The following is a 24,812-nucleotide window of genomic DNA, read 5'->3' on the forward strand; positions in this document are numbered from 1 at the left end:
GAGAGCCAGTGGATGATAAATTCCTTCCTCCTCTTCCTCCTCCTCCGCTCCCTCCCTCCATGTCTCTGTCTCTGTCTTTGTCTCTCGCCCTCTTTCAGGAACTGGGTTTCAAATAAGTAAAATAAATCTTTAATCCAAAAAGAAGATACAGAAGTTAGTTCCACATGAGTCAAAGACCTAAACATAAAAGCTTAAACTCTAAAATATCTCAGAAAAGAACATAGAGGCATAGCATTATGACATTGGATTTGGCAGTTATTTCTTGGCTATGGCACAAAAAACACAGGCAATAAAAAGAAAATTAGATAAATTGAAATTCATTGAGTTAAAAGACTTTTGTGCACCAAAGAACAAGATCAGCAGAGTGAAATGGCAACCCATAGAATAGGAGAACATATTTGTAAATCATATATTTGATAAGGAGTTTAATATCTAGAATATATTAAGAAGCCCTAGACTTCAACAAAAACAAACACAACCTCATTGAAAATGAACAAAGAACTTGAATAGACTTTTTTGCAAAGAAAATATACAGATGACCAATAAGCACATTCTTAAGATCACAGAGCTGCAAATCAAAACCACAGGGGTAGCATTTAACCTAGTGAGTTAGACACTTTTGTCCCACTTTGGAATACCTGGGTTCAATTCCCAGTGCCTGTTTTTTTTTTAATTATTTATTTTTTTTTGACAGGCAGAGTAGATAGTGAGAGAGACAGAGAGAAAGGTCTTCCTTTTCTAGCCGTTGGTTCACCCTCTAATGGCCGCTGCGGCCGGCGCATCTCGCTGATCCGAAGCGAGGAGCCAGGTGCTTCTCCTGGTCTCCCATGTGGGTGCAGGGCCCAAGGACTTGGGCCATCCTGCACTGCCTTCCCGGGCCATAGCAGAGAGCTGGCCTGGAAGAGGGGCAACCGGGATAGAATCCGGCGCCCCAACCGGGACTAGAACCCGGTGTGCCGGCGCTGCAAGGCGGAGGATTAGCCTGTTAAGCCACGCCAGTGCCTGTTCTTGACTCTGGCTCTCTGCTATTGCAGATCTTGGGAAGCAGCAGTGATCCCTCAAACGACTGGATTTCTGCCATTCATAAGGGAGACCTGGATTGAGTTTCCAGCTTTGATCTGGCCGAGCCTGGCCACTGCAGACATTTGGGGAGTGAGCCAACATATGGGAGCTCCCTATATCTTTCTGTCTCTCTGTCTCTTTCAAATAAATAATTTATAAGAACCCACAATAAGATACTATTTCATACTCATGTTAATAGCTATGATCAAAGCCTTCCAAAATAACAAGTGTTAGGATATGAAGACATTGGAACCCTTGTGCATTGCTTGTGTGGGGGTACCACAAAGAGTTAAACATAGAATTACCATGTAATCCAGCACTTCTGGGTATACACTCAAAAGAACTGAAAGCAGCGTCATGAACAGGTGTTTTTGTACCCATGTTCATAGCATTCATTAGTCACAGAAACTAGAAGGTAGGGGCAGCAGATTAATGGGTTAATAAAATGTGGCATATAGATAGACAATAGAACATTATTTAGCCTTTAAAGAAAGGGAGTTCTGACATGTGCTGTAACCTGGATGAACCTTGAAGACATGCTAAGCAAAATAAAGTCAGTCATTAAGAGACAAATACTGTAAGATTCACTTATATATGAGGTACCTAGATTAGTTAAGTTTATGGAGACAGAAAAGTAGATGTTGTTTATTTGGGTTAGGTGTAAATGGTATGTTATTGATTGTGGGTAGATTACAGTTTGAGAAGATGAAAATATTCTGGAGGTGGATGATGGTAATGGTTGCAAGACAATGTGAGTGTACTTAATATTGTAGAACTATATACTTAAAAATGGTAAATTTCATGCTACATTTTCAAAAGCTAATTTGATCTTGTTAACTGCACCCTCCTTGAAGTTCTAATTTCCTTGGTTTTAGAATAAACCGGTGTTTTTTTGTTTTGTTTTGTTTTTCTGTTTCTCTAGCCATCTTTCCCTTTCTCCTTTATGACTTCTGTAACTTGAACTTAGGGGTCTTTCTTTGACTTTGTTTTTACTTAATTATGTTTGTATTTGTATCCCAGGCTTTCACTACTACTAGCTGTATGATTTTAGGCAGGTTTTGTAATCTCTATGTGTATAGTCTTCTCAAATACAACTTAAAATTTAATATCACTATCTTGTTGCTTGTGTGCATTAAATGAAATAACATGGACAATGTGTTTTGGCTTGTTTGCTAGGTGAAATATAATGATAACTTGACCTATATCTCTAGGCTAGATATTTCTTGAGGTCCAGAACTAATTGCTGTCTTTTGGACATCCCACTTAGTTGTTTCTTTGAGGCTTTAACTCAGTATTTCTAAAACTGGTTTTGTTTTTTCTCTCCAGTTCTGTGATTCTCCCTGTGACAGCTGCTTTGGTGAATGGCCTCACAATATACCTTGAATAGAAGTCTAGGTTTACTTACTAAGTCTTCCCCAGGGAACTGCTTCTTTGACCTTCCCAATAGTAGCTTCTGGCGTGTTGTCTGCCACATTATAGGTGCTCAGTAAATGTTTGTCGGCTTGGAGAATGACTGTATGGTTCCTTATCTTATGCAGTGAAACACAGACTTCCTACTAAATTCTTACATTCTATTCTATAATGATTTAAACCAAGTCATAGAGCTCAGGTTGAATTTACTCAGGATTCTAGGGTGCAAGTCTTCTGTTTGTGATATGTACCCTCTTTTTTTTTTTTTATCTTGATTGGTACTAAAAACAAAGAATATGTCTTTTTTCTTAACATTAAAAAGCTTTTTTATTATGGAAAATTCCCAACAACAAAAGAAGAGAAAAAAGAACATATATTAATTCTCCATGTACTCATCACCCAGTAAGATCAATTCATGACCCTCTTTCTAACAAAGATTACTTTGAAGTAAATTCCAGGCATCATTTCATACATGAATATATTTATCTCTAAAGGGTAAAGATTTCTTCTTCTTCTTCTTCTTCTTCTTCTTTCTTCTTTCTTCTTTCTTCTTCTTTCTTCTTCTTCTTTTTCTTTGACAGGCAGAGTAGATAGTGAGAGAGAGAGAAACAGAGAGAAAGGTCTTCCTTTTTGCCATTGGTTCACCCTCCAATGGCCGCTGCTGCCGGCGCATCTCACTGATCCGAAGCCAGGAGCCAGGTGCTTCTCCTGGTCTCCCATGCGTGTGCAGGGCCCAAGCACTTGGGCCATCCTCCACTGCCTTCCTGGGCTATAGCCGAGAGCTGGCCTGGAAGAGGGGCCACCGGGATAGAATCCGGCGCCCCGACCAGGACTAGAACCCGGTGTGCCGGTGCCGCAAGGTGGAGGATTAGCCTGTTAAGCCACGGCACCGGCCAAGGGTAAAGATTTTTAAAGCATAACTACAGTACTATTTTCATACCTAAAACTGATAATTCCTTAGTAATACCAAATATCTGTTCTGTTCACTTTTTCCCATGTCATAGTATTTATTTGGAATCTGAATCCTGTTTGGATCATGAATTGCACTTGGTTGATATGTTTCTTAAGCCTTAGTTACAGATTTCTTCTCTCTTTTCTCTGTTGAAATTTATTTGCTAAAGAAACTGTTTTGGAGATTTTTCAAAAGTCAAGGTCCACGCTGTTCAATAGGAATATATGTAAACCACATATGTACTTTAAATTTGTCCAGCAGGCACGTTAAAAAAAATAAAAAGGAAATAGGTGAAATTAATTTTAATAGTGTACTTTATTTACCTCAGGATATCCAAATATTTCAGCATGTTATTAATAGGATACTGTACTTTTTGATTCTAAGTATTAGAAATTCAATGTATATTTTATGCTTTCAGCACACTTCAATTTGGATGAACAATCTTTCAGCTGCTGCATGTGGCTAATAGGTATCATGTTGAACAGGGAAGGTCTAGATTTTGCAGATTGGATTCTTCACAGTGTCATCAGTATGCTTTTTTCTCCCATGTAAATCAGTAGCGTATATTTTAGATATTTTTGTCATTTTTTAAAGTGGAATACTGGGAATGTTAACAGTGAAACCAAACATATTTGGTAAGTTTAACTTCAAAGAAATTTTTGCAAGTACAATTGTGCATCCTTTTAAGGATTAAAAATTTTTTATTGTATTTTAGTGCCACTCCAGAAGAATATAATACAGTTGTACAGAAGCCAAGACAAATTCTATGTCAGTTCATTGACAGAATACTTACAGATGTAAATGTTGGTAAGAAACCAATTATTTCTTACGTAAACTATAAATTGGATTGTTTTCTTTGCCATGTATTCAACATTACCCTTGTGTTTTTCTTAATGTACTTTTAGGTGCAGAGTTATTATGTATGATTGTATTTTCAAGCAGGTTGTTATTCCATATTGCTTGTTGCCTCGTACATAATATGATTCAGGTGCTTAAAATAATTCTGTTTTCCTACTATCTAGATTTTCTTTGCTTGTTATGGGCTATTCTTTGGTAGCAGATATTACACATAAAAAGCATTTGACCAACTCTAAACATATGGACCCTCTTCTAGCTAGTTGTAGAGATACAGCAAATACCACAAATTTCTATGAATAACAGTTGATGCCTTAGTCTGTAGGAAGTAGTAGGTTCTGTGAGTCGCTGAATCAATGACTGCCTGTTTGTGGCTATATAAAAATATTGCTGGGGCTGGCATTGTGTAGTGGGTGAAGCCGCCGCCTGCAACTCCAGTATCCCATTTGGGTGCTGGTTCATGTCCTGGCTGCTCCATTTCTGATCTGACTCCCTCCTGATGGCCTAGGAAAAGCAGTAGAAGATAGCCCAAGTGCTTTGAGCCCCTGTTACCCATATGGGGGACCAAGAAGAAACTTCTGGCTCCTGGCTTCTACCTGGCTCAGCCCTGACCATTGTGGCCATTTGGGGAGTGAACCAGTGGATGGATGATCTTTTTCTCTCTGTCTCTCCTTCTCTCTTTATAACTCTGACTTTCAAATAAATAAATAATCTTTAAAAAAATATTGCCAACTTGGCAAGTTAGTGTCATGTTATATTGAAGTTACCTAGAAGGGATAATACAGAGTGGCATTTGGCTTAGGATTTTAACTTTTTAAAAAGATTTATTTATTTGAAAGGCAGAGTGACACAGATAGAGAGATTGAACTGTCTTCCATCTACTGGCTTACTCCCCAAATGCCCTTAACAGCTGGTATTGGCCCAGGCTGAAGCCAGGAGCTTGGAACTCTTTCCTGATCTCCCATATGGGAGGCAGGAACCATTATCCACTGCCTCCAAGGAATATTACCAGGGAACTGGATTGTAAGCTGAGTAGCCAGGACTTAATCAGGCACTCTGAAATCGGATATAGGCATCCCAAGCATTGGCTTAACCTGCTACTCCAAAGTTTATCATTTTGATTACGTATTTGACACAGATTTTATGACTTATGACAACCATTTAGCCTTTCTTTTTTAAATCAGAATTATGGGTTGCTGGGACAGGGTTATGCTAGAGTTTAAGAAGCCTGTGTCCCATATTGGAGTACCTGGGTTCTATATCTGGCTCCAGCTCCTGACTCCAGCTTCCTGCTAATGCACATCTTGGGTGGCAGCAGTGGTGGCTCAAGTGATTTGTTTCCTGCCACCCACGTGGAGACCTGGATTGAATTCCCAGCTCCTAGCTTCCGCCTGGGCCAAGTCCCAGCCATTGCAGGCCTGTGAGGAATGAACCAGCAGATGGGAGTTCTCTCTCTCTGTGTCTCTGTCTCTCTCTGCTTTTCAAATAAATAAAACAAATGTTTAAAGCTGAAATTGTGGGTTGCTGAAAACTTCCAAAGGACTACTGAACACTTGCAAGAAGTATTTTCATACGGTGCCCTTTCTGTTTAGACTACTTGCCCTTTCTTACCCTCTCAGTTAGACCAATTCTTCATAGAGGAATCAGTTCCTTCACAGTATCTTCTTTATCCTTATTCTGGATTAGTGCAGTTGCCATGTTTAAAAGTTATTAGTTGATTGTTTCACTGCCTCACCAGATTGTGATTTTTTAAAAAAATAAGTATTTATTTATTTATTTGAAAGAGTTACACAGAAAGAGAAGGAGAGGCAGAGAGAGAGAGAGGTCTTCCATCTGTTGGTTCACTCCCCAGATGGCCTCAACTGCCAAAGCTGTACCAATCCGAAGCCAGGAGCTTCTTGCAGGCCTCCCACATGGGTGCAGGAGCCCAAGGACCTGGGCCATCTTCTGCTGCTTTCCCAGGCCATAGCAGAGAGCTGGATAGGAAGTGGAGCATCCGGGTCTTGAACCGGTGCCCATATGAGATGCTGGCACTGCAGGCGGCGGCTTAACACACTATGCCACAGTGCTGGCCCCCAGATTGTGATTTTTTAAAAAATATCTTCAGATTTTATAATACAGTGCCTGACATGATTATTAAACATTTAAAATTAGATAATAGTGTAGTGTTTAACCTCATCAATTTAGTGTGAGTACTGTGCTAGACATAATTCTGGTCACCAAGGTCATTCTTAACAAAAGGACTGCTGTTAATTTGTTATGACTCTAAAATGAATATTTTATTGTTTTAGTTGCTGTGGAACTTATAAAGAAAACTGACTCTCAGCCAACCTCTGTGATGTTACTTGATTTTATCCAGCATATCATGAAATCTTCCCCACTTATGTTTGTAAATGTGAATGGAAGCCACGGACAAAATGAAGCCAAAGGCAACTGTATTGGTAAGTACTGCTATTTATACATTTATCTGCAATCTATTGTTAGTGTTGCTGGCGTTGTATTGCAGGTGGCAGCTTAACCTGCTACGCCACAACTCTGGCCCCCGTTGTAGTGGTTATTAAACTGTATTGTAGGGGCTGGCGCTGTGGTGTAGCAGGTAAAGCCGCCACCTGCAGTGCCGGCATCCCATCTGGGCGTGGGTTTGAGACCCAGCTGCTCCACTTCTGATCCAGCTCTTTGCTATGGCCTGGGGAAGCAGCAGAAGATGGCCCAAGTCCTTGGGCCCCTGCACCTGTGTGGGAGACCTGGAAGAAACTCTTGGCTCCTGGCTTCGGATCGGTGCAGCTTCGGCTGTTGCAGCCATCTGGGGAGTGAACCAGCAAATGGAAGACCTCTCTCTCTCTCTGCCTCTCCCTCTCTCTCTGTGTAGCTGTGACTTTCAAGTAAAATAAATAAATCTTTATTAAAAAAATAAGTTGTATTGTAGTCACCTGTTTATATTGTATTCTTGACTACAGTTTTTTTGTTTTTTATTTTTTAGTTTCTTTTAGATTTATTTATTTGAAAGGCAGAGTAACAGAGAGGGAGAGATAGAGAGATATCTTCCATCCACGGGTTCATTCCCCAAATGCCTGCAACGGGACAAAGCCAGGAGCCAAGAACTCTGTCAGGATCTCCCATGTCAGTGGCAGGAACCCAAGTGCCCGGGCCATCATTCCTGCCTCCCAGGCTCCTCAGCAAGAAGCTGGATCAGAAGCACAGAGTAGCCAGGACTTGATTCAGGCACTCTGACATGGGATGCAGGCATCCCAAGCAATGGTCCAACTTACTGTGCCACAACGCCCACCCAATGGCTACAGGGGTTTTTCAATTACAAGTCATAAGCCACTAATGAATTATGAGGTTACTTTATGGCATCATTAGCATTTAAAATAAGAAGAAATAGACTAGAAAATATCATGGTATATTGTTTGTAATATGAATTAGTACTCTCTTATGAAACTTTTAAAAATATTTTATTTATCTGAAAGGTAGAAAAAGAGAGAGAGGGAGGGAGGTAGAGAAAGAAAGACCTTCCATCCATTTTCTGGTTCACTCCCCAGATGCCTGTAATAGCCAGGTCTGGGCCAGGCCAAAGCCTGGCTGCTAGGAACTCAGTCCTAGTCTGCCATATGAATGACAAGACTCCAACTACTTAAACCAGCGCCTGGTGCCTCCCAGAGTGCACAGTAGTGGGAAGCTGGAATAAACAGCAGACCCAGGACCCTAACCCAGGCATTCCAACTGGGGATGCGGGCATCTAGGGTGGCATCCTAACTGCTGTGCTGAATGCCCACCCCTGTTTTGTGAAACTTTTGGTTCATATTTTTGAATAAAATAAATATGCCTACGTATACTGGGTTTTGATATAAGATAGACTTCTGGGCTGGCGCTGTGGCTCAACAGGCTAATCCTCCACCTAGTGGCGCCGGCACACCGGGTTCTAGTCCTGGTCGGGGTGCTGGATTCTGTCCCGGTTGCCCCTCTTCCAGGCCAGCTCTCTGCTATGGCCCGGGAGTGCAGTGGAGGATGGCCCAAGTCCTTGGGCCCTGCACCCCGTGGAAGACCAGGATAAGCACCTGGCTCATGCCTTTGGATCAGTGCAATGCACCGGCCGCAGCACGCCGGCCGTGGTGGCCATTGGGGAGTGAACCAACAGCAAAAGGAAGACCTTTCTCTCTCTCTCTCTCTCTCTCTCTCTCTCTCACTGTCCACTCTGCCTGTCAAAAAAAAAAAAAAAAAAAAAAAGGGAAAAAAAAAAGATAGACTTCTGAATCATAGTCAAAGAGTTTAAGAGGCCATATGTAGAATTTATAGGGAAAGAATTAGTTATTTAGGTTTATTTACCTGGGGTAGAGCATCACTCAATAAATTTTTGTCATAGGAGTGATAATTGCTGCCATTTACTGAACACCTATTATACTTTGAAAGCTATGCTAATTGTTTACATATTTTATATTTATTCTCATGGTAACCCATAACATAGATATCATAGATGAAGTTTCAGAGGTTCAGAGAAATGTAAAGTTCCTAAAACTAATACATGGGAGGCTAGGACCTTGTCTAACCCTAGAGTTGGTATTCTAAACTAGAATGCATTGTGTAAGAAGTGTTTTAGTCTAGTGAAGTTTACACCTCAAAATCAATCATCAAGCATTTTGCATATTAATTAGTGCTTCTGACATACTTGTTTATTTAATACCTTTTTTGTTTATTATTTTCAAAGAATTCAGTAATTGGATCATAACAAGACTTCTGCGGATTGCAGCAACTCCATCCTGTCACATGTTGCACAAGAAAATCTGTGAAGTCATCTGCTCATTATTATTTCTTTTTAAAAGCAAGAGTCCTGCTATTTTTGGAGTACTCACAAAGGAATTATTGGATCTTTTCGAAGATTTGATTTGCCTCCACAGAAAACACGCAGCGGGACATGTTGTGGAATGGCCAGTGGTTGTTAGCCACTTTTTAAGTCAATTAGATGAACACATGGGTTATTTACAACCAGCTCCTTTGCAGTTCATGAGCATGCAACATCTAGAATTTATTGAAGCCACTTTATTAATGGTTCTTATTCGTATTGTTGCAATTGTGTTTTTTAGAAGGCAAGAGCTCGTACTTTGGCATATAGGTTGTGTTCTGCTAGAGTGTGGTAGTCCAAAAATTAAATCTTTAGCAATCAGCCTTTTAACTGAACTCTTTGAGCTTGGAGGGCTACCAGCACAACCAGCCAGCACTTTTTTTAGCTCCTTTTTGGAGTTATTAAAACATCTTGTAGAAATGGATGCTGACCAATTAAAACTCTATGAAAAGCCACTGTCAAAGCTGATAAAGACGTTGTTCCCCTTTGATGCAGAAGCCTACAGAAATATTGAACCTGTCTATTTAAATATGCTGCTGGAAAAACTCTGTGTCATGTTTGAAGATGGTGTGCTTATGCGGCTTAAGTCTGATTTGCTAAAAGCAGCTTTGTGCCATTTACTGCAGTATTTCCTTAAATTTGTGCCAGCTGGATATGAAACTGCTTTACAAGTCAGAAAAGTCTATGTAAGAAATATTTGTAGAGCTCTTGTGGATGTGCTTGGAGTTCAGGTAGATGCAGGGGTAAGTCATATTCAGTGTGTTGCTTGTTAAGGTTGTGTTTTTCATCATTTAAGTATGTACAAATGTACAAGATATGATAAAGAGAAAATAGAATATCTTTAATAACGCATACTCAAGACATAATGATTTTCGTATTCTAATCTGGCTCCTTATTATGGATTTTTACTTTGATTTCAGAAGAATTTATTCACGAAGTTGGTATTCAACTGCCTGGGAGTAGAATGCTTTAAAGTAGAATTTGTAAAGTTTGAACAATGCTTTTTGCATTGTTTTTTCCCATCGAAAGGGAGTCTGTTATTAACTTACATGCAGAAACTTTGATTATTTTATCTTGGACAAGTTATTATCAATCACTCTTAGGAAACCTCTGATTAATCAGTTATGCCCTCTTTCCTATTTGGATTCTGGGAGACAGGCAAAACAATAAAGTAGTCAGGTTTTATTAACTTGATTAAACAGTTTATCTGTAAATCTTGCTGGATTAACAAAACAGTAATTCTCTTACAGAATTTTTTTTTTTTTTAGCATTTTGATAGAGGGAAAAATAGGTTAGAGAGAGAAAGATTTGTCTTAAGCTTTCTGAGACTATGTATAGAGCCATAATTGATATATGAACTGTGAAATAATATTGGCTAATTTAGCTGTTTGTTTTGCATTATGAGACTTTGAAAATAGTGTACTGGAAAACAAATGATTGACACTCAATATATTATTTGCTGTCTATGAATAATATAAACATTTTCTAATAGATTATTTTTGTTTTCTCAGTACTTGTTGGGACCACTGTATGCAGCCTTGAAGATGGAAACTATGGAAATCCTTGAGGAGATTCAATGTCAAACCCCACAGGAGATCCTCAGCAGTGCTAGTGATGGAATATCACCCAAAAGGCGTCGACTCAGCTCATCTCTGAACTCTTCCAAAAGAACGTCCAAAGTGACTGAGGAGTATGAACTTCATTCAGTTTGTATTTAGTTGTTTAATAAAACTTTGTTTTCTTTCAAAACTTAACATTAGTTAAGTGCTTTGATTTAAATACACCACTTGCAGTCTCTTCTAGTATAAAATTCTTAATGGCTAACTAAAGTTGCTTTGCATATTTTTAAATGCCTAACTTTTTACCATGTGAAAAATCTGTGAGATTATTCATCTGTCATCAATTTTTGTGTTAACAAGTAAACTATCTTTTGTATTGTAGTCAAAGAACTGCCATATTTCAGTTAGCCCTGAATATTGTTTTTATTGTTGTTTTAAATCTATCCTCATATAAATTTCAATAGTTGATATGACATGGTATATTTTGTTTTAAATATGTTTTGTCTTTGAACTAAATTTATATTGATCATTAATTTCTACTATGATTATAATTAATTTTAGAGTTAAACATGTGGATATGAACAAAGAGAGCATTTTGTGGAGTGCACTGAAACAGAAAGCTGAATTCCTTCAGATTTCCCTCGAATATAATAATCTAAAGAATCCTGTTATTGAGACTTTAGAAGGAATCACTGTTGTCTTACAACTGACAGCTCTGTGTACTGTTCACTGTTCTCAGCAAAACATGGACTGGTAAAACAACTTCTTGTATTTTCTGGGTGGGTTTCCTATATGAATTTGGATTTACTGTTTTATGAGATGTCATTTTTCATTTGATTTGTGTAACCTCAGAACACAAACTTTTCAATGAGTAGATAAGAAATTTATTTTCTGTTGAGCGCTTTTTTTTCTTTTTTCAAATATTTATTTATTTGAAAGTCAGAGTTATACAGAGAGAGGAGAGGCAGACAGACAGGTCTTCCATCCACTGGTTCCCTCCCCAATTGGCCACAATGGCCAGAGCTGCGCCGATCCGAAGCCGGGAGCCAGGAGCTTCTTCTGGGTCTCCCATGTGGGTGCAGGGGCCCAAGGACTTGGGCCGTCTTCCACTGCTTTCCCAGGCCATAGCAGAGAGCTGGATTGGAAGAGGAGCAGCCGAGACTAGAACTGGTGCCCATATAGGAGGCCGGTGCTTCAAGTAAGGGCGTTAAACCCGCTGTACCACATCGCCGGACCTATAGACAAATTTTTTTTTTTAAAAAGCTTATTTTGATATAAAAATATTTGAAATCCATCATAGTATTTTAATATACTTTTTCCATGAACTTTTGAAAATGTCTCATACATATCTTATTTAACGTTTATGACAGTCCTGTGAGGGAACTACTTTTATGCCCATTTTACAAATAAGAAATTGAGACAAGTTGAGGCCCTTTTTGTCTGAAACTTCAACTTTTCTGAGGACATGTAACTAGAAAATAGCAAAAGCCAGTGTTCTTTTGACTCTTTCATTTCTACCTTTGATAGTAAGAATTTAGAATGCGCTAGAAGTATATTTCAGTTCGGAATCCTTAATATTTAGTTTTATGTTTCTATCAGAAGAGACAAAATAGAAACTCTGACAATTTAGTTGTATTTGTTCTGCAATGTTTTAGACATAAGCATTCCTTATTTTTTATCATCATTTAATCTCTTTTCTGACTCACTCTTTTCCTAGTCTGTACAAAGTTATAAAAGATACTGTAGGGAGGCGCCAGCGCTGTGGTGCAGTAGGTTAATCTTCCACCTGTGTGGCGCCGCATCCCACATACGCATTGAAAGAAGCTCCTGGCTCCTGGCTTCTGGCTTTGGATTGGCGCAGCTCTGGTTGTTGTAGCCATCTGGGGAGTGAACCAACAGAAGGAGACTTCTCTCTCTCTCTCTCTCTCTCTCTCTACCTCTTACTGTCTGTAACTCTACCTCTCAAATAAATAAACAAAATCTTTTAAAAAAAAGATATTGTAGGGAAACAATTTTAGTTCAGATTATATTAATTTAGAATTTGAAATAATTTAAAGGAATGGATGGTTAGGCTGATGTGTGCCCTTGCTTGCCTTGTTACTATGAAAGGGTTTATTGGGGCCGGCATTACAGCAAAGTAGATAAAGCAACCTCCTGCAACTCTGGCATCCTGGCTGCCTCACATTTAATCCAGCTCCCTGCTATTGGCCTGCGAAAGCCATGAAAGATGGCCCAAGTGTTTGGACCCCTGCCATTCATGCAGATCAGAAAGAAGCTCCTGGTCCTGGCTTTGGCCTGGCCCAACCCTGGTCGTTGTGGCCATCTGGGGAGTGAACCAGTGGATGAGAAATCTTTCTCCCTCTCCCTGTCTCTCCCTCTCTCTCTCTAATACTGACTTTCAAATAAATAAATAAATCTTTTAAAAAGGAGGAAGTTAATAAGCAGACCTTCTGTTATTTTAAGCCTGGTGACACATTAGTATTCTAAATTAATTTTATTTATTTTTAAAGATTTATTTATTTGAGAGGTGGAGTTACAGACAGTGGTAGGGAGAAAGGTCTTCTATCCATTGGTTCATTCCCCAAATGGCCACAAAGGCCAGAGCTGAGCCAATCAGGAGCCAGGAGCTTCTTCTGGGTCTCCCACACGTGGGCCATCATTCAGTGCTTTCCCAGGCTGTAGCAGAGCTGGATCAGAAGAAGAGAAGCTGGGACTAGAATTGGCATCCCCTATGCTGGCGCCACAGGAGGAGGATTAACTTGTGCCACAGCACCTCTAGATTAATTTTAATTCCCAAGTCCTAAGAATGATTAAAACCAACATAAAGAGATTAAAATAGCGACATATTAATTGAATTGCATATTTACTTTAAATTGATTTAAGTTATACAATTTATTTTGGCTTTATTAGAGTATCAGGTTTGACTATAACAAAATTCATCTTAATTCTAATATTACAGCCAGAATTTCACGGACTGTCAACACAAATGTAAGAAGAAACCTTCTGTAGTGATAACTTGGATGTCTTTGGATTTTTTCACAAAAGTGCTTAAGAGCTGTAGGAGTTTATTAGAATCTGTTCAGAAACCTGACCTAGAGGCAGTCATTGATAACGTGGTGAAAATTTATGATGCTTTGGTTTATATGCAAGGTGAGTACAAATAAATAGTAGATCAAAATAGCCTTCAAAGATGATCAGTATGGAAATAGTCATTCTTTTTCGCCTGAAGCCTAAATGCACAAGTATTTGGAATACTTAGATGTTTTTTCTCTTTTCAGTATATCCTTATTTATTATTATTTATCAATTAAAATTATTTATAACTTAAGTTTTCTGATTTGAGAATCTGTTGATACAATGATCCTTTTGAAAAAAATTTTAATATAGTGACATCTAATGTCTTTGAATTCACAGACTTCAGAACATTCATGGATTTCTATATTAAGAGTCCCTTTTTCCTGCTTGTACATTATAATTCCATTTAATATTTCAAATGTCTGTTTTTACTTAAAATGGAGACAGGGTTTAAATGAAAGATGTAACTTACAGCACCTGTTGTGTGTCTCAGTAGTAAAAAGTTCATTTGAAGATCATATCCTGGAAGATTTATGTGGAATGCTTTCACTTCCGTGGATTTATCCTCATTGTGATGATGGCTCTTTGAAGTTGACCACATTTGCCACTAATCTTCTAGCATTAAGTGAGAGGATTTCAGATAGCTACTGTAAGTAGTCACAAAATTTTGTCTAATGTGTGTGATCTATTTTAACTTTATTTAGCATTTCTAATTCTTATAATTTATATTTTTCAATAATTAAAAGAGATAGTACTTTTTTTTTCAAAGATTTATTTATTTATTTGAAAGTCAGAGTTACACAGAGAGAGAAGTACAGACAGAGAGACAGAGAGGTCTTCCATCTACTGGTTCACTCCCCAGTTGGCCACAACGGCTTTAGCTGGGCTGATCTGAAGCCAGAAGCCAGGAGCCTCTTCTCGGTCTCCCATGCGGGTACCGGGGCCCAAGGACTTGGGCCATCTTCTGCTGCTTTCCCAGGCCATAGCAGAGAGCTGGATTGGAAGTGGAGCAGCCAGGACACGAACTGGTGTCCATATGGGCTGCTGGCACTGCAGGTGGTGGCTTTGCCCACTATGCCATAGCACCGGCTCCAAGATGGTACATTTTTAATAATTCAAAAAAGAGTTACATGTGTATAAAGTAAAAAATGAAAGTCTACCCCAAGATATCCCATTTCCTTTCTTTCTATAAAAGTTTGAAATATATTTTTACATATCTTTATCTTCACTTAATAAAATTATGAAATATTTGACAAAAAAAAAAAAAAAAGGAAAGCAATACACCAAATACTTTTACCAACTTCCCAGTTTAAGAAATAAAATGTTGGGGCCAGTGCTGTGGCGTAGTAGGCTAAGCCTCCACCTGTGCTGCCGGCATCCCATATGGGCACTGGTTCTTTCCTGGCTACTTCTCCTCTTCCCATCCAGCTCTCTGCTATGGCCTGGGAAAGCAGTAGAAGATGGCCCAAGTACCTGGGCCCCTTACCTTGTGGGAGACCCTGAAGAAACTCCTGGCTCCTGGCTTCAGATCGGCTCAGCTTCGGCCGTTGTGGCCATTTGGGGAATGAACCGTGGATAGAAGACATAACCTTTCTCTCTGACTCTTGCTCTCTCTGTGGCTCTACCTCTTAAATAAATAAATAAAATCTTAAAAAGAAAGAAATTGTTAAGGAGGTAGTGGGTATTTGACCTACTGGTTGTCAGCAGTTAAGACAACTACTTAGATGCCTGGGCCCCATATTGAACTACCTCAGTGTGGTAACTGGCTCCAGCTCTAGACTTCAGCTTCCTGCTGTTGCAGACCCTGCAGGGTAACAGTGATTGCTGACATCACTGGCTGCCTACCACCCGTGGAGGACATTGAGTTTCTGCTTCTGGCTTTGGCCCAGCCCAGTCTCGGCCATTTCTGGCATTCAGAGAGTGAGAATGAGAGTTCCCTATTTGTCTCTCTCTGTGTCTCTTAAAAATTCTTTGTTTTTATTTTTAAAAAGTAAAATAAAATGTTAGAGATATAGTGGAACCCCTTTGTTCCTCCCATAGTTTTTCTTCATTCTCTCCGCAGAGATAACTACTGTTCTGAATTTGGTATTTATTATTCTCATGAATATTTGATTACTTTTACTATATATGTTTATCTCTAAATAATACACAGAATTATATTTCCTTTATAACTTCCATTTTGTTGGTCAACATTATCTTTATGAGACTTACCCATAGTGATACATGTAACTCTGCTATTTTGTTTAAACTTCTTGATAGTATTCAAGTGTGTGGATAAACACTATTTATCTAGCCACCTAGTGGCAGGCCATCAGATTGTTTCCAGTTTTTTTATAAATACAAGCAAAATTTCCAAGGATATTTTAATAAGTGACCATGTGGTTATTCCAAAGCCTTGCTATTTGAAAAGTGTGGTCCCTGGAGCATTAAGTGGTGATATCACCGTTTGGGAACTTGTTAAAGTGGAGAATCTTGTGCTCCCTGGAGACCTTCAGAATCAGAAACTGTTTTAACAAGACCTCAGGTGATTCATATGCATATTAAAGCTTGAGAAGCAGTATTTTTTTTTTTTATTTATTCATTTGAAAGAGTTAGAGAAAGGGAGAGACAGATTTTCCATATACTGGTTCACTTCCCAGATGGCCACCATGGCCAGGGCTGGGCCAGCCTGAAGCCAGGAGCCAGGAAATTCATCCAGGTCTCCCACATGGGTGGCAATAGTCCAAACACTTGAGCCATCCTCCAGTGCTTTTCCCAGGCCATTAGCAGGGAGCTTGATCGGAAATGAAGCAGCTAAGGACATGAACCAGCACCCATATGAGCTGCCAGCCTTGAAGATAGCAGCTTTACCTGCTGTGCCACAACGTGGCTCCCTAAGAAGTAGTATTTCAGACTAAAAATGGAATTGTTGGATTGTAGAGTTTGCTTATCCTCAGCTCTGTTCTACTATATTCTCCAGTGATGTGCCTGCCAATTTATATTTCTGTTAATAGAATATGAGAGTACCTATTGTTCCACATCCTCTCTGCTACATAACCTTATTAGGCTTTGAAATTTTTTGTTACATAAAAAAAAGAAAAAAAGAAGTCATAGTGATAACTATCTTAATTTTTATTTTTCTATCTGATGTATGTGATTTTCAATTTTTATTTCCCTGATTACTTAATAAGGCTGTGCACAGACCTTTTTCACTGCACCTGTTTTATTTTCTGAAAAGGAGCTTTTGTTTAGATATTATATGTATTTTAAGTGTTACTTGACGTTATAGCACATATGTGTGTGTTTAATGGATTTAATTTTTTTCAGCACCACAGGCACAGTCACGATGTGTGTTTCTTCTAACTCTGTTTCCAAGAAGAATATTCCTTGAATGGAGAACAGCAGTTTACAACTGGGCCCTGCAAAGCTGCCATGAAGTAATTCGGGCTAGTTGTATTAGTGGATTTTTTATCTTATTACAGCAGCAGAATTCTTGCAACAGAGTTCCCAAGATCCTTATGTATGTATTAAGATTTTAATTTGAATATGTCACTAGATTAGAAAGATCATAATTCTCTGGCTGTACATAGGATGTTAATGTTTATTGCTGAATATATAGAGCAAATGTTGCTTTTGTGTTAGAATTAAACATGTTTTCCTGATAAGCTTTGTCTTACCAGAATTTTGTCCCAAAAAATTAAGCAAGAAGGTTTAATTTTTTTTCTTTATTTTTCCCCAGAGATAAAGTCAAAGATGATTCTGACATTGTCAAGAGAGAATTTGCCTCTGTACTTGGTCAGCTTGTCTGTAGCCTTCATGGCATGTTTCATTTGACAAGTTCTTTAACAGAACCATTCTCTGAACATGGACATATGGATCTGTTCTGTAAGAACCTGAAAGCCACTTCTCCACACGAATGTTCATCTTCTCAACTAAAAGCTTCTGTTTGCAAGCCATTCCTTTTCCTATTGAAAAAAAAAATACCTAGCCCAGTAAAACTTGGTGAGTCATTATGATTTACTTAATATTTTAAAACCTATTTGAAAAACTGTTTTTCAAATCAGTGCTAGAACTAGCCTAAGGCCTTAAAAGATATCAAGTGACATTGTTGATAGATTCAATGCTTAGTAGTGATTATTTTATAAATGGGATGAATGGTATTAGAATGTGTCACAGAGTCAGTAAAAGAAGTGATTTTTAGGTTTTTTTTTTTTTTTTTTAAGATTTATTTATTTATTTGAAAGAGTTACAGAGAGAAAGGGAAAGATGGAGATCTATCCACTGGTTCACTTCCCAGAAGGCTGCAACAGCTAAGGCTGGGCCAGGCAGAAGCCAGGAGCTTAATCTGTGTCTCCCATGTGGGTGACAGGGGCTCAAGCACTTGGGTCATCTTCTGTTGCTTTTCCCAGGCTATTAGCAGGAAGCTGAGGTGAAGCAGTTGGGACTGGAACCCATGCCCATATGGGATGATGGTGTTGCAGGTGTTGGCTTTACCCACTGAGCCACAACACTAGATTTTTGTGATTTAACAGGCGGACAGAGAATACCTGATGGTTGGTTAATATCATGAGGTTCAATATTCTGTATTTTCTTTGATGATACTAGAGACCTTCTTAATGTTTACCCAGTCATCACCTTGGACCTTCAGAACTTCTTTTTTTTTTATTTTTGACAGACAGAGTTAGACAGTGAGAGAGACAGACAAAGAGAAAGGTCTCCCTTCTGTTGGTTCACCCCTCAAATGGCTGCTACGGCTGGCCCGCTGCACCGATCTGAAGCCAGGAGCCAGGTGCTTCTCCTGGTCTCTCATGCGGGTGCAGGGCCCAAGCACTTGGGCCATCCTCCACTGCCTTCCTGGGCCACAGCAGAGAGCTGGACTAGAAGAGGAGCAACTGGGACAGAATCCGGCGCCCCAACCGGGACTAGAACCCAGGGTGCTGGCGCTGCAGGCGGAGGATTAGCCTAGTGAGCCACGGCGCCGGCTCAGAACTTCTTTTTTTTTTATTTTATTTTTTTTTGACAGGCAGAGTGGACAGTGAGAGAGAGAGAGACAGAGAGAAAGGTCTTCCTTTTGCCGTTGGTTCACCCTCCAATGGCTGCCGCGGCCGGCGCGCTGCGGCTGGCACACCACGCTGATCCGATGGCAGGAGCCAGGTGCTTATCCTGGTCTCCCATGGGGTGCAGGGCCCAAGGACTTGGGCCATCCTCCACTGCACTCCCTGGCCACAGCAGAGAGCTAGCCTGGAAGAGGGGCAACCGGGACAGAATCCGGCGCCCCGACCGGGACTAGAACCCGGTGTGCTGGCGCCGCAAGGCGGAGGATTAGCCTATTGAGCTGCGGCGCCGGCCCCAGAACTTCTTATAGTTAGATTATCTTACCCAACTGAGGACTACAGATTTATTTTATTTGGCCTTTCCATTGGTAATAGAATATGAGTTTGTTGGGAGCATGAGATTTACACAAGCATTTGGAAGATCCATTTGTTTAGGTTGTAAGTTGCCACTTACTCTCAAGTTTTCAAAGTAATAGATGCTAGGTAGTTTCTAGGACTCCCTAAATCTTTACTGTAAGGTTTACAGTATGACTGTGATCCCCTTCGTTTAAGGTTCTTTGGATTAGTGAAATATGCTTTTAAGTCTGTGTTAGTAACAAATAATGAGCTTCAAAATCTAAAATGGATTACTCATTTTATAGCCTAAAAAGTTCTGGAATTTATTTAAATTTTAAAATTTATTTATTTTAAATTTATTAATATAATGTTATTTTTAAGACTTAATTCCTTAAAATTTAAATTTATGACATTTACTAAGCATAAATTAAAATTTTTAAGTATTTTAATCCTCTAAAATTCTGTGTGCCCTACATATTTCAAGTATTAAATACTAACATTATTAGGCAACCTAGGATTCTTTGTGATATAGTATTTGTTGGCAATATTTTCATAGCACAACTTTGATATTTAATTTGTTAAATTAGGTGTTATATACTCTCTCCCTTTAGCTTTCATAGATAATCTACATCATCTTTGTAAGCATCTTGATTTTAAAGAAGATGAAACAGAAGTAAAAGCAGTTCTTGGAACTTTATTAAATTTAATGGAAGATCCAGACAAGGATGTCAGAGTGGCTTTTAGTGGAAATATCAAGTATATATTGGAATGCTTGAACTCTGAAGATGGATTTATAAAAGAGGTTATTGATTTTTATTTTTAGTAATTGGGTTTTCTTTCAAAAACCTAGCTCTAAAAATTTCTTTAACCAGTAAATTTTGTTTTTCTAGCTTTTTGTCTTAAGAATGAAGGAAGCATACACACATGCTCAGATATCAAGAAATAATGAGTTGAAGGATACTTTGATTCTTACAACAGGGGATATTGGAAGGTATATTTGGCAGCACTTGTATGTTTCCGTATTTGTTTTGACCATCCTCCTTTTTTGTGTGTCTCACATTAGAAATGGTGATATGAGATATGTGCTATTATAGAAAATAATTCAGCATATGCTTATTTGTATCTTTCCATTTGCTCCTGGGGCATTGGTTTTATATTTATTTGTTTGCTTTTTAATTTTAGGGCCGCAAAAGGAGATTTGGTACCTTTTGCACTCTTGCACTTGTTGCACTGTTTATTATCCAAGTCAGCATCTGTCTCTGGAGCAGCGTACACGGAAATTAGAGCTCTGGTTGCAGCCAAAAGTGTTAAATTGCAAAACTTTTTCAGCCAGTATAAGAAACCCATCTGTCAGGTGAGAGTCAGCTTTCATCTTGATTATTAGCAATAGCAGTTCTTTGTAAAAGTTAAACAAACAAAAAAAAAAAAACAAGTAGCACGTATATATGTTTATTTGGCTTACTTTAAAATACTATCTTAAAATAATGTATTGGTTTATGTAAGAGAACCATTTATGTAAGAAAAACCTTGCCAGTTGTTTCTTTTTAGCATATTTGTCTGAAGATGTAGATTATAAATGGAAAAGATAATTTTATATATTGAATTATTACATTCTGATTCATCCTCGGGGAGATACCTTTCCTTTTTAGCTTTTTTCTTGGAGATAAACTCTTTTGCCTTGGAATTATGAGTATGGCAACTTCAGATAAAGTTGTTTTAAAAAAGATGTAGTCATGGGACTGGCGCTGTGACCCAGCAGATAAAGCCAGCATCCCGTATAGGTACCGGTTCTAGTCCTGGCTGCTCCACTTTGGATCCAGCTCTCTACTATGGCTTGGGAAAGCAGTAGAAGATGGTCCAAGTGCTTAGGCACCTGCACCTGCACCTGCGTGGGAGACCTAGAAGAAGCTCCTGGCTCCTGGCTCCTGGCTTCGGATCGGTGTAGCTCCAGCCATTGCAGCCATCTGGGGAGTGAACAAGTGGATAGAAGACTTCTATCTCTCTCTCCCTTCTCTCTGCCTTTGCCTCTCTGTAAATCTGCCTTAAAAATTTTCAGATAAATAAATCTTAAAAAAAATGATGTAATCATGCTGAAAATTAGGCTATGTTAAAATACTGATCTTGGGGCCAGCGCTGTGGCATAGTGGGCTAAATCTCTGCCGGTGGCACCAGCATCCCATGTGGGTGCTGGTTGTATTCCCAGCTGCTCCTCCTCCAATACAGCTCTCTTCTGTGGCCTGAGAAAGCAGTAGAAGATGGCCCAAGTGCTTGGGCCCCTGCACCCACATGGAGATCCAGAAGAAGCTCCTGGCTCCTGGCTTTGGAGCGGCCCAGCTCCAGCCACGGCGGCCATTTGAGGACTGAACCAGCTGATAGAAAACCTTCCTCTCTGTCTCTTCCTCTCTCTCTCTGTAACTCTCTCTTAAATAAATTTTTAAAAATACTGATTTTATCTTTTATTAGTGGTGTAATCTTTAGATGATATTCAAGTTTCTTAGTTAACTCTGTTTACTTCATCTTTAAAAGGGAATTTATGACATGATCTATTGTTATAAAAAGTAGATGAGCCAATTCAGATTATTTTGAACACTATTTGGTACTGTCCTTTATGTTAGCTTAAAAAATGTTAGTGAAAATTTCTCCCATCTGAAAACTAACAAATTTTTTTTCTCTAGTTTTTGGTGGAATCCCTCCACTCTAGTCAGATGACAGCACTGCCTAATACTCCATGCCAAAATGTCGAGATGAGGAAACAAGATGTAGCTCACCAGAGAGAAATGGCCTTAAATACTTTATCTGAAGTTGCCAATGTTTTTGACTTTCCTGATCTTAATCGTTTCCTTACTGTAAGTAGCAATGTACATATAGTTGACTTAATTGAGGCTTTCCAATTAAATGTTCATTCTATTCTAGATTTTTCTTTCTCTGCCTTATTTTTAGAGAAAGTCTGACAAGTACATTGAGGAACATATAGACTTCTCAAATTTATGTTTTCTTTTGACTTTGATGTGAGATTATTAATTGTTTTATAAGACTTAAATTCTTATTGACTTCAATCATTGTTCTGTATGATTAGCTCTGCAAATTAACTTAGTTAACTATTTGGACCCATAGTGCTGTGATTGGATCAATTGGTAACTCAGTGATTAGAAACATGATCATTTCTACCCTTACGGAATTGGGTAATAAAGTACAAAACTAGTGGTGTAGATGAAACGCTATAAAGTCAAATGACAGACTTTGTTTCAGGAACTTTTGAAAATTCATTAGGGGGCTAGGCACTTGACATAGCAGTTAAGTTGCTGCTTGGGATGCCTGTAGCCACATCATAGAGCCTGGATTTGAGTACTGTCTCTGCCCTATATTCCAGCTTCCTGCTCATGCACACCCTGGGAACCAGCAGACAATGGCTCAGGTACTTGGTCCCTACCACCCACGTGGGAGACCTCTGTTGAGTTCCAGGCTCCTGGCTTTGGTCTGGCCTAGACTTAGCTGTTGTGGACAGATGGAAGTTCTTTCTCCATTTCTTTTTCTCTCTCTCTGCCTTTCACATAAATAAGAAGTAAAGAAGTTAAAAAGTCATTGGGCTGAGGTTTACAAGATAATAGAGTAATATCTTCTTACCTTTTCTATGAAGCAAAATTTATCATTACTCTTAATTAATAAATTATAATAGCAATTCATACAGAATTTTCCCCTGCAGCATTACTATATTTTAACAAACTTACATTGCTTGTAAATTGGTCATATACCCAAAGGCAATATAATAATGTTTGGTAAAGATTACAGAGCTATACATAACTTTCATTCAGTAATTCTACTCTGGAAACCAAAAGACACAGATATTTATTGCATTGTTATTCAAGTAGTAAAACAAAGCTAAAAACTCTGAGAAGAGTCTGAATTTCTGATTTTAGGTTATAGAATATTATGTAGCTATTTTAACATAATAAGATGACTTTGTAGGAACTACCTTATAATACTATAACAGTCTTATGGTATTAATGTTAAGTTGTAAAGCATAATACTAGTAAGGTGTAAGTGCCTCTGAAGATAGTCTCGTTCACTATCATATCTCCCAGACTTGGAAAAGTGTATGACATGTACTAAGTGTTAATTAGGTACATGTAGAATAAATGGATGAAAGGCCAACGATTTTATCTTTGGATCTTGTGTGTGTTTTTTGAACAAGATCCTAGAAGAAACAGACCAAAATGAAAATGGATTTGTTGCAGTACTAGGGTGGTAGATGTGTTAAATGATTTTCTTATATTGCAACACATCAACTCTTTAATTAAAAAATAACTTCTTAAAAATTGCGTTTATGATTACTCTTGCTTATTCTCTAAATGTGTTAGTTCAAATAATATATCAGACTTGGGACTTCTACCTAGAGCTTGAGTATATTTTAACACATTTGAGTACTTGTAAGAAAATGTTTTGTATTTGCTTATTTATGGTGTATCTCTCTATCTCACAAATAGGCACCTTGCTAGTTTTGTTCGCTACTGTATCTGCAGTGCCTGAATCATTCTGGATGCTTAGTAATTATCTGTTTAGTGAGTAAATGGTAAATCTGAATTCAGAATCTTGTATGGACTCAAAATTTGTACAATGTTAAAGTTTTAAAAAAATATTATTATTCCTAATTTTTTATTTGAGAGCTGCAGCGAGAGGGAGAGAGGGGAAGAGCAAGCAAGAGTTCCCTTTTACTAGTTTTCTACCCAAATGGCCACACTGACGCCTGGCTAAGTCTATATAGTCAGGTGGCAGGGACCCAATTACTTGAGCCATTATGCTGTTTCTGAGAATCTCCATTAGCAGGAAGCTGAAGTCAGGAGCTAGAGATGGGAATTGCATCAATATACCCAGGTATCTTAACTGCTAGGCTAAACACTTGCCTCTCAAAATACTTTTGCAACAAAGCTTATATGTTTTGTCACCCAGACAAATGACTTTTGGTAATTGTTGTGCTCTTTTTCAGAGGACATTACAAGTTTTGTTACCTGACCTTGCTGCCAAAGCAAGCCCTGCGGCTTCTGCTATTATTCGAACTCTTGGAAAACAATTAAATGTCAATCGTAGAGAAATTTTAATAAATAACTTCAAATACATTTTTTCTCATTTGGTCTGTTCCTGTTCCAAAGATGAATTAGAACGTGCCCTTCATTATCTGAAGGTAGTTGAATATTTGCATATATTTTACTATTTTGTTTAAATGAGTATTATAGGAAAGCTGCTATGAGATTCTTATAAGAAGGAGGGTAAGTAATTTACAGCCTATCTTAGAAGAATAAAAGTTTTAACAACGTTACATTAAATGACCCTTGTCCCGGGAGGATGTTAAAATAGAATTCTTTTATTATTTTATTTGATCATTTCACCATCATGATATGATAACCATCCTTTCATTGATGAGGATATCAGCTAACATCATTTTCGTAGTTTTTTGGTTGATTGGCACTGTAAGTTGACTGATAACATACAAGTAATTTTATCTGCAGGAAGAGACTACCTTCTTCAACTGTAGTATAATATCTGTGTTGTGTTTAGTTACTTAGTGCTCCAATTATAGTTTGATCTGGTATCTTGCTAGTTTTCACATTAAAAATTATACCTTGTGCTTCTTTTTTGGTATCATACTAAAAATATCTTTGAGGAATATGAGACTACATGGGAATAGGAAAACTT

The 24,812-nt window shown here is 38.5% G+C and overlaps 1 protein-coding gene across 3 annotated transcripts in view; it reads left to right on the top strand.

The window, feature by feature from the left end:
* The window catches only part of ATR (ATR serine/threonine kinase), a 115,560-nt gene that overhangs the window by 6,180 nt on the left and 84,568 nt on the right, over window positions 1-24,812 (top strand). The window contains exons 2-15 of one of the 3 annotated variants that reach the window (XM_062213724.1): window positions 4,140-4,231; window positions 6,571-6,720; window positions 8,985-9,862; window positions 10,631-10,809; window positions 11,240-11,431; window positions 13,638-13,828; window positions 14,246-14,401; window positions 17,059-17,251; window positions 17,471-17,733; window positions 19,733-19,923; window positions 20,012-20,112; window positions 20,304-20,475; window positions 21,797-21,967; window positions 24,106-24,300. In XM_062213724.1, coding sequence (XP_062069708.1) covers window positions 4,140-4,231; window positions 6,571-6,720; window positions 8,985-9,862; window positions 10,631-10,809; window positions 11,240-11,431; window positions 13,638-13,828; window positions 14,246-14,401; window positions 17,059-17,251; window positions 17,471-17,733; window positions 19,733-19,923; window positions 20,012-20,112; window positions 20,304-20,475; window positions 21,797-21,967; window positions 24,106-24,300 — 3,124 coding nt within the window. Of the gene's footprint in view, window positions 1-4,139; window positions 4,232-6,570; window positions 6,721-8,984; window positions 9,863-10,630; window positions 10,826-11,239; window positions 11,432-13,637; window positions 13,829-14,245; window positions 14,402-17,058; window positions 17,252-17,470; window positions 17,734-19,732; window positions 19,924-20,011; window positions 20,113-20,303; window positions 20,476-21,796; window positions 21,968-24,105; window positions 24,301-24,812 lie in introns of those variants that run through there. The other 2 variants (XM_062213732.1, XM_062213742.1) reach the window with 2 other exon arrangements.

Source organism: Lepus europaeus, chromosome 2, assembly GCF_033115175.1.
Source record: "Lepus europaeus isolate LE1 chromosome 2, mLepTim1.pri, whole genome shotgun sequence".
NCBI lineage: Eukaryota > Metazoa > Chordata > Mammalia > Lagomorpha > Leporidae > Lepus > Lepus europaeus.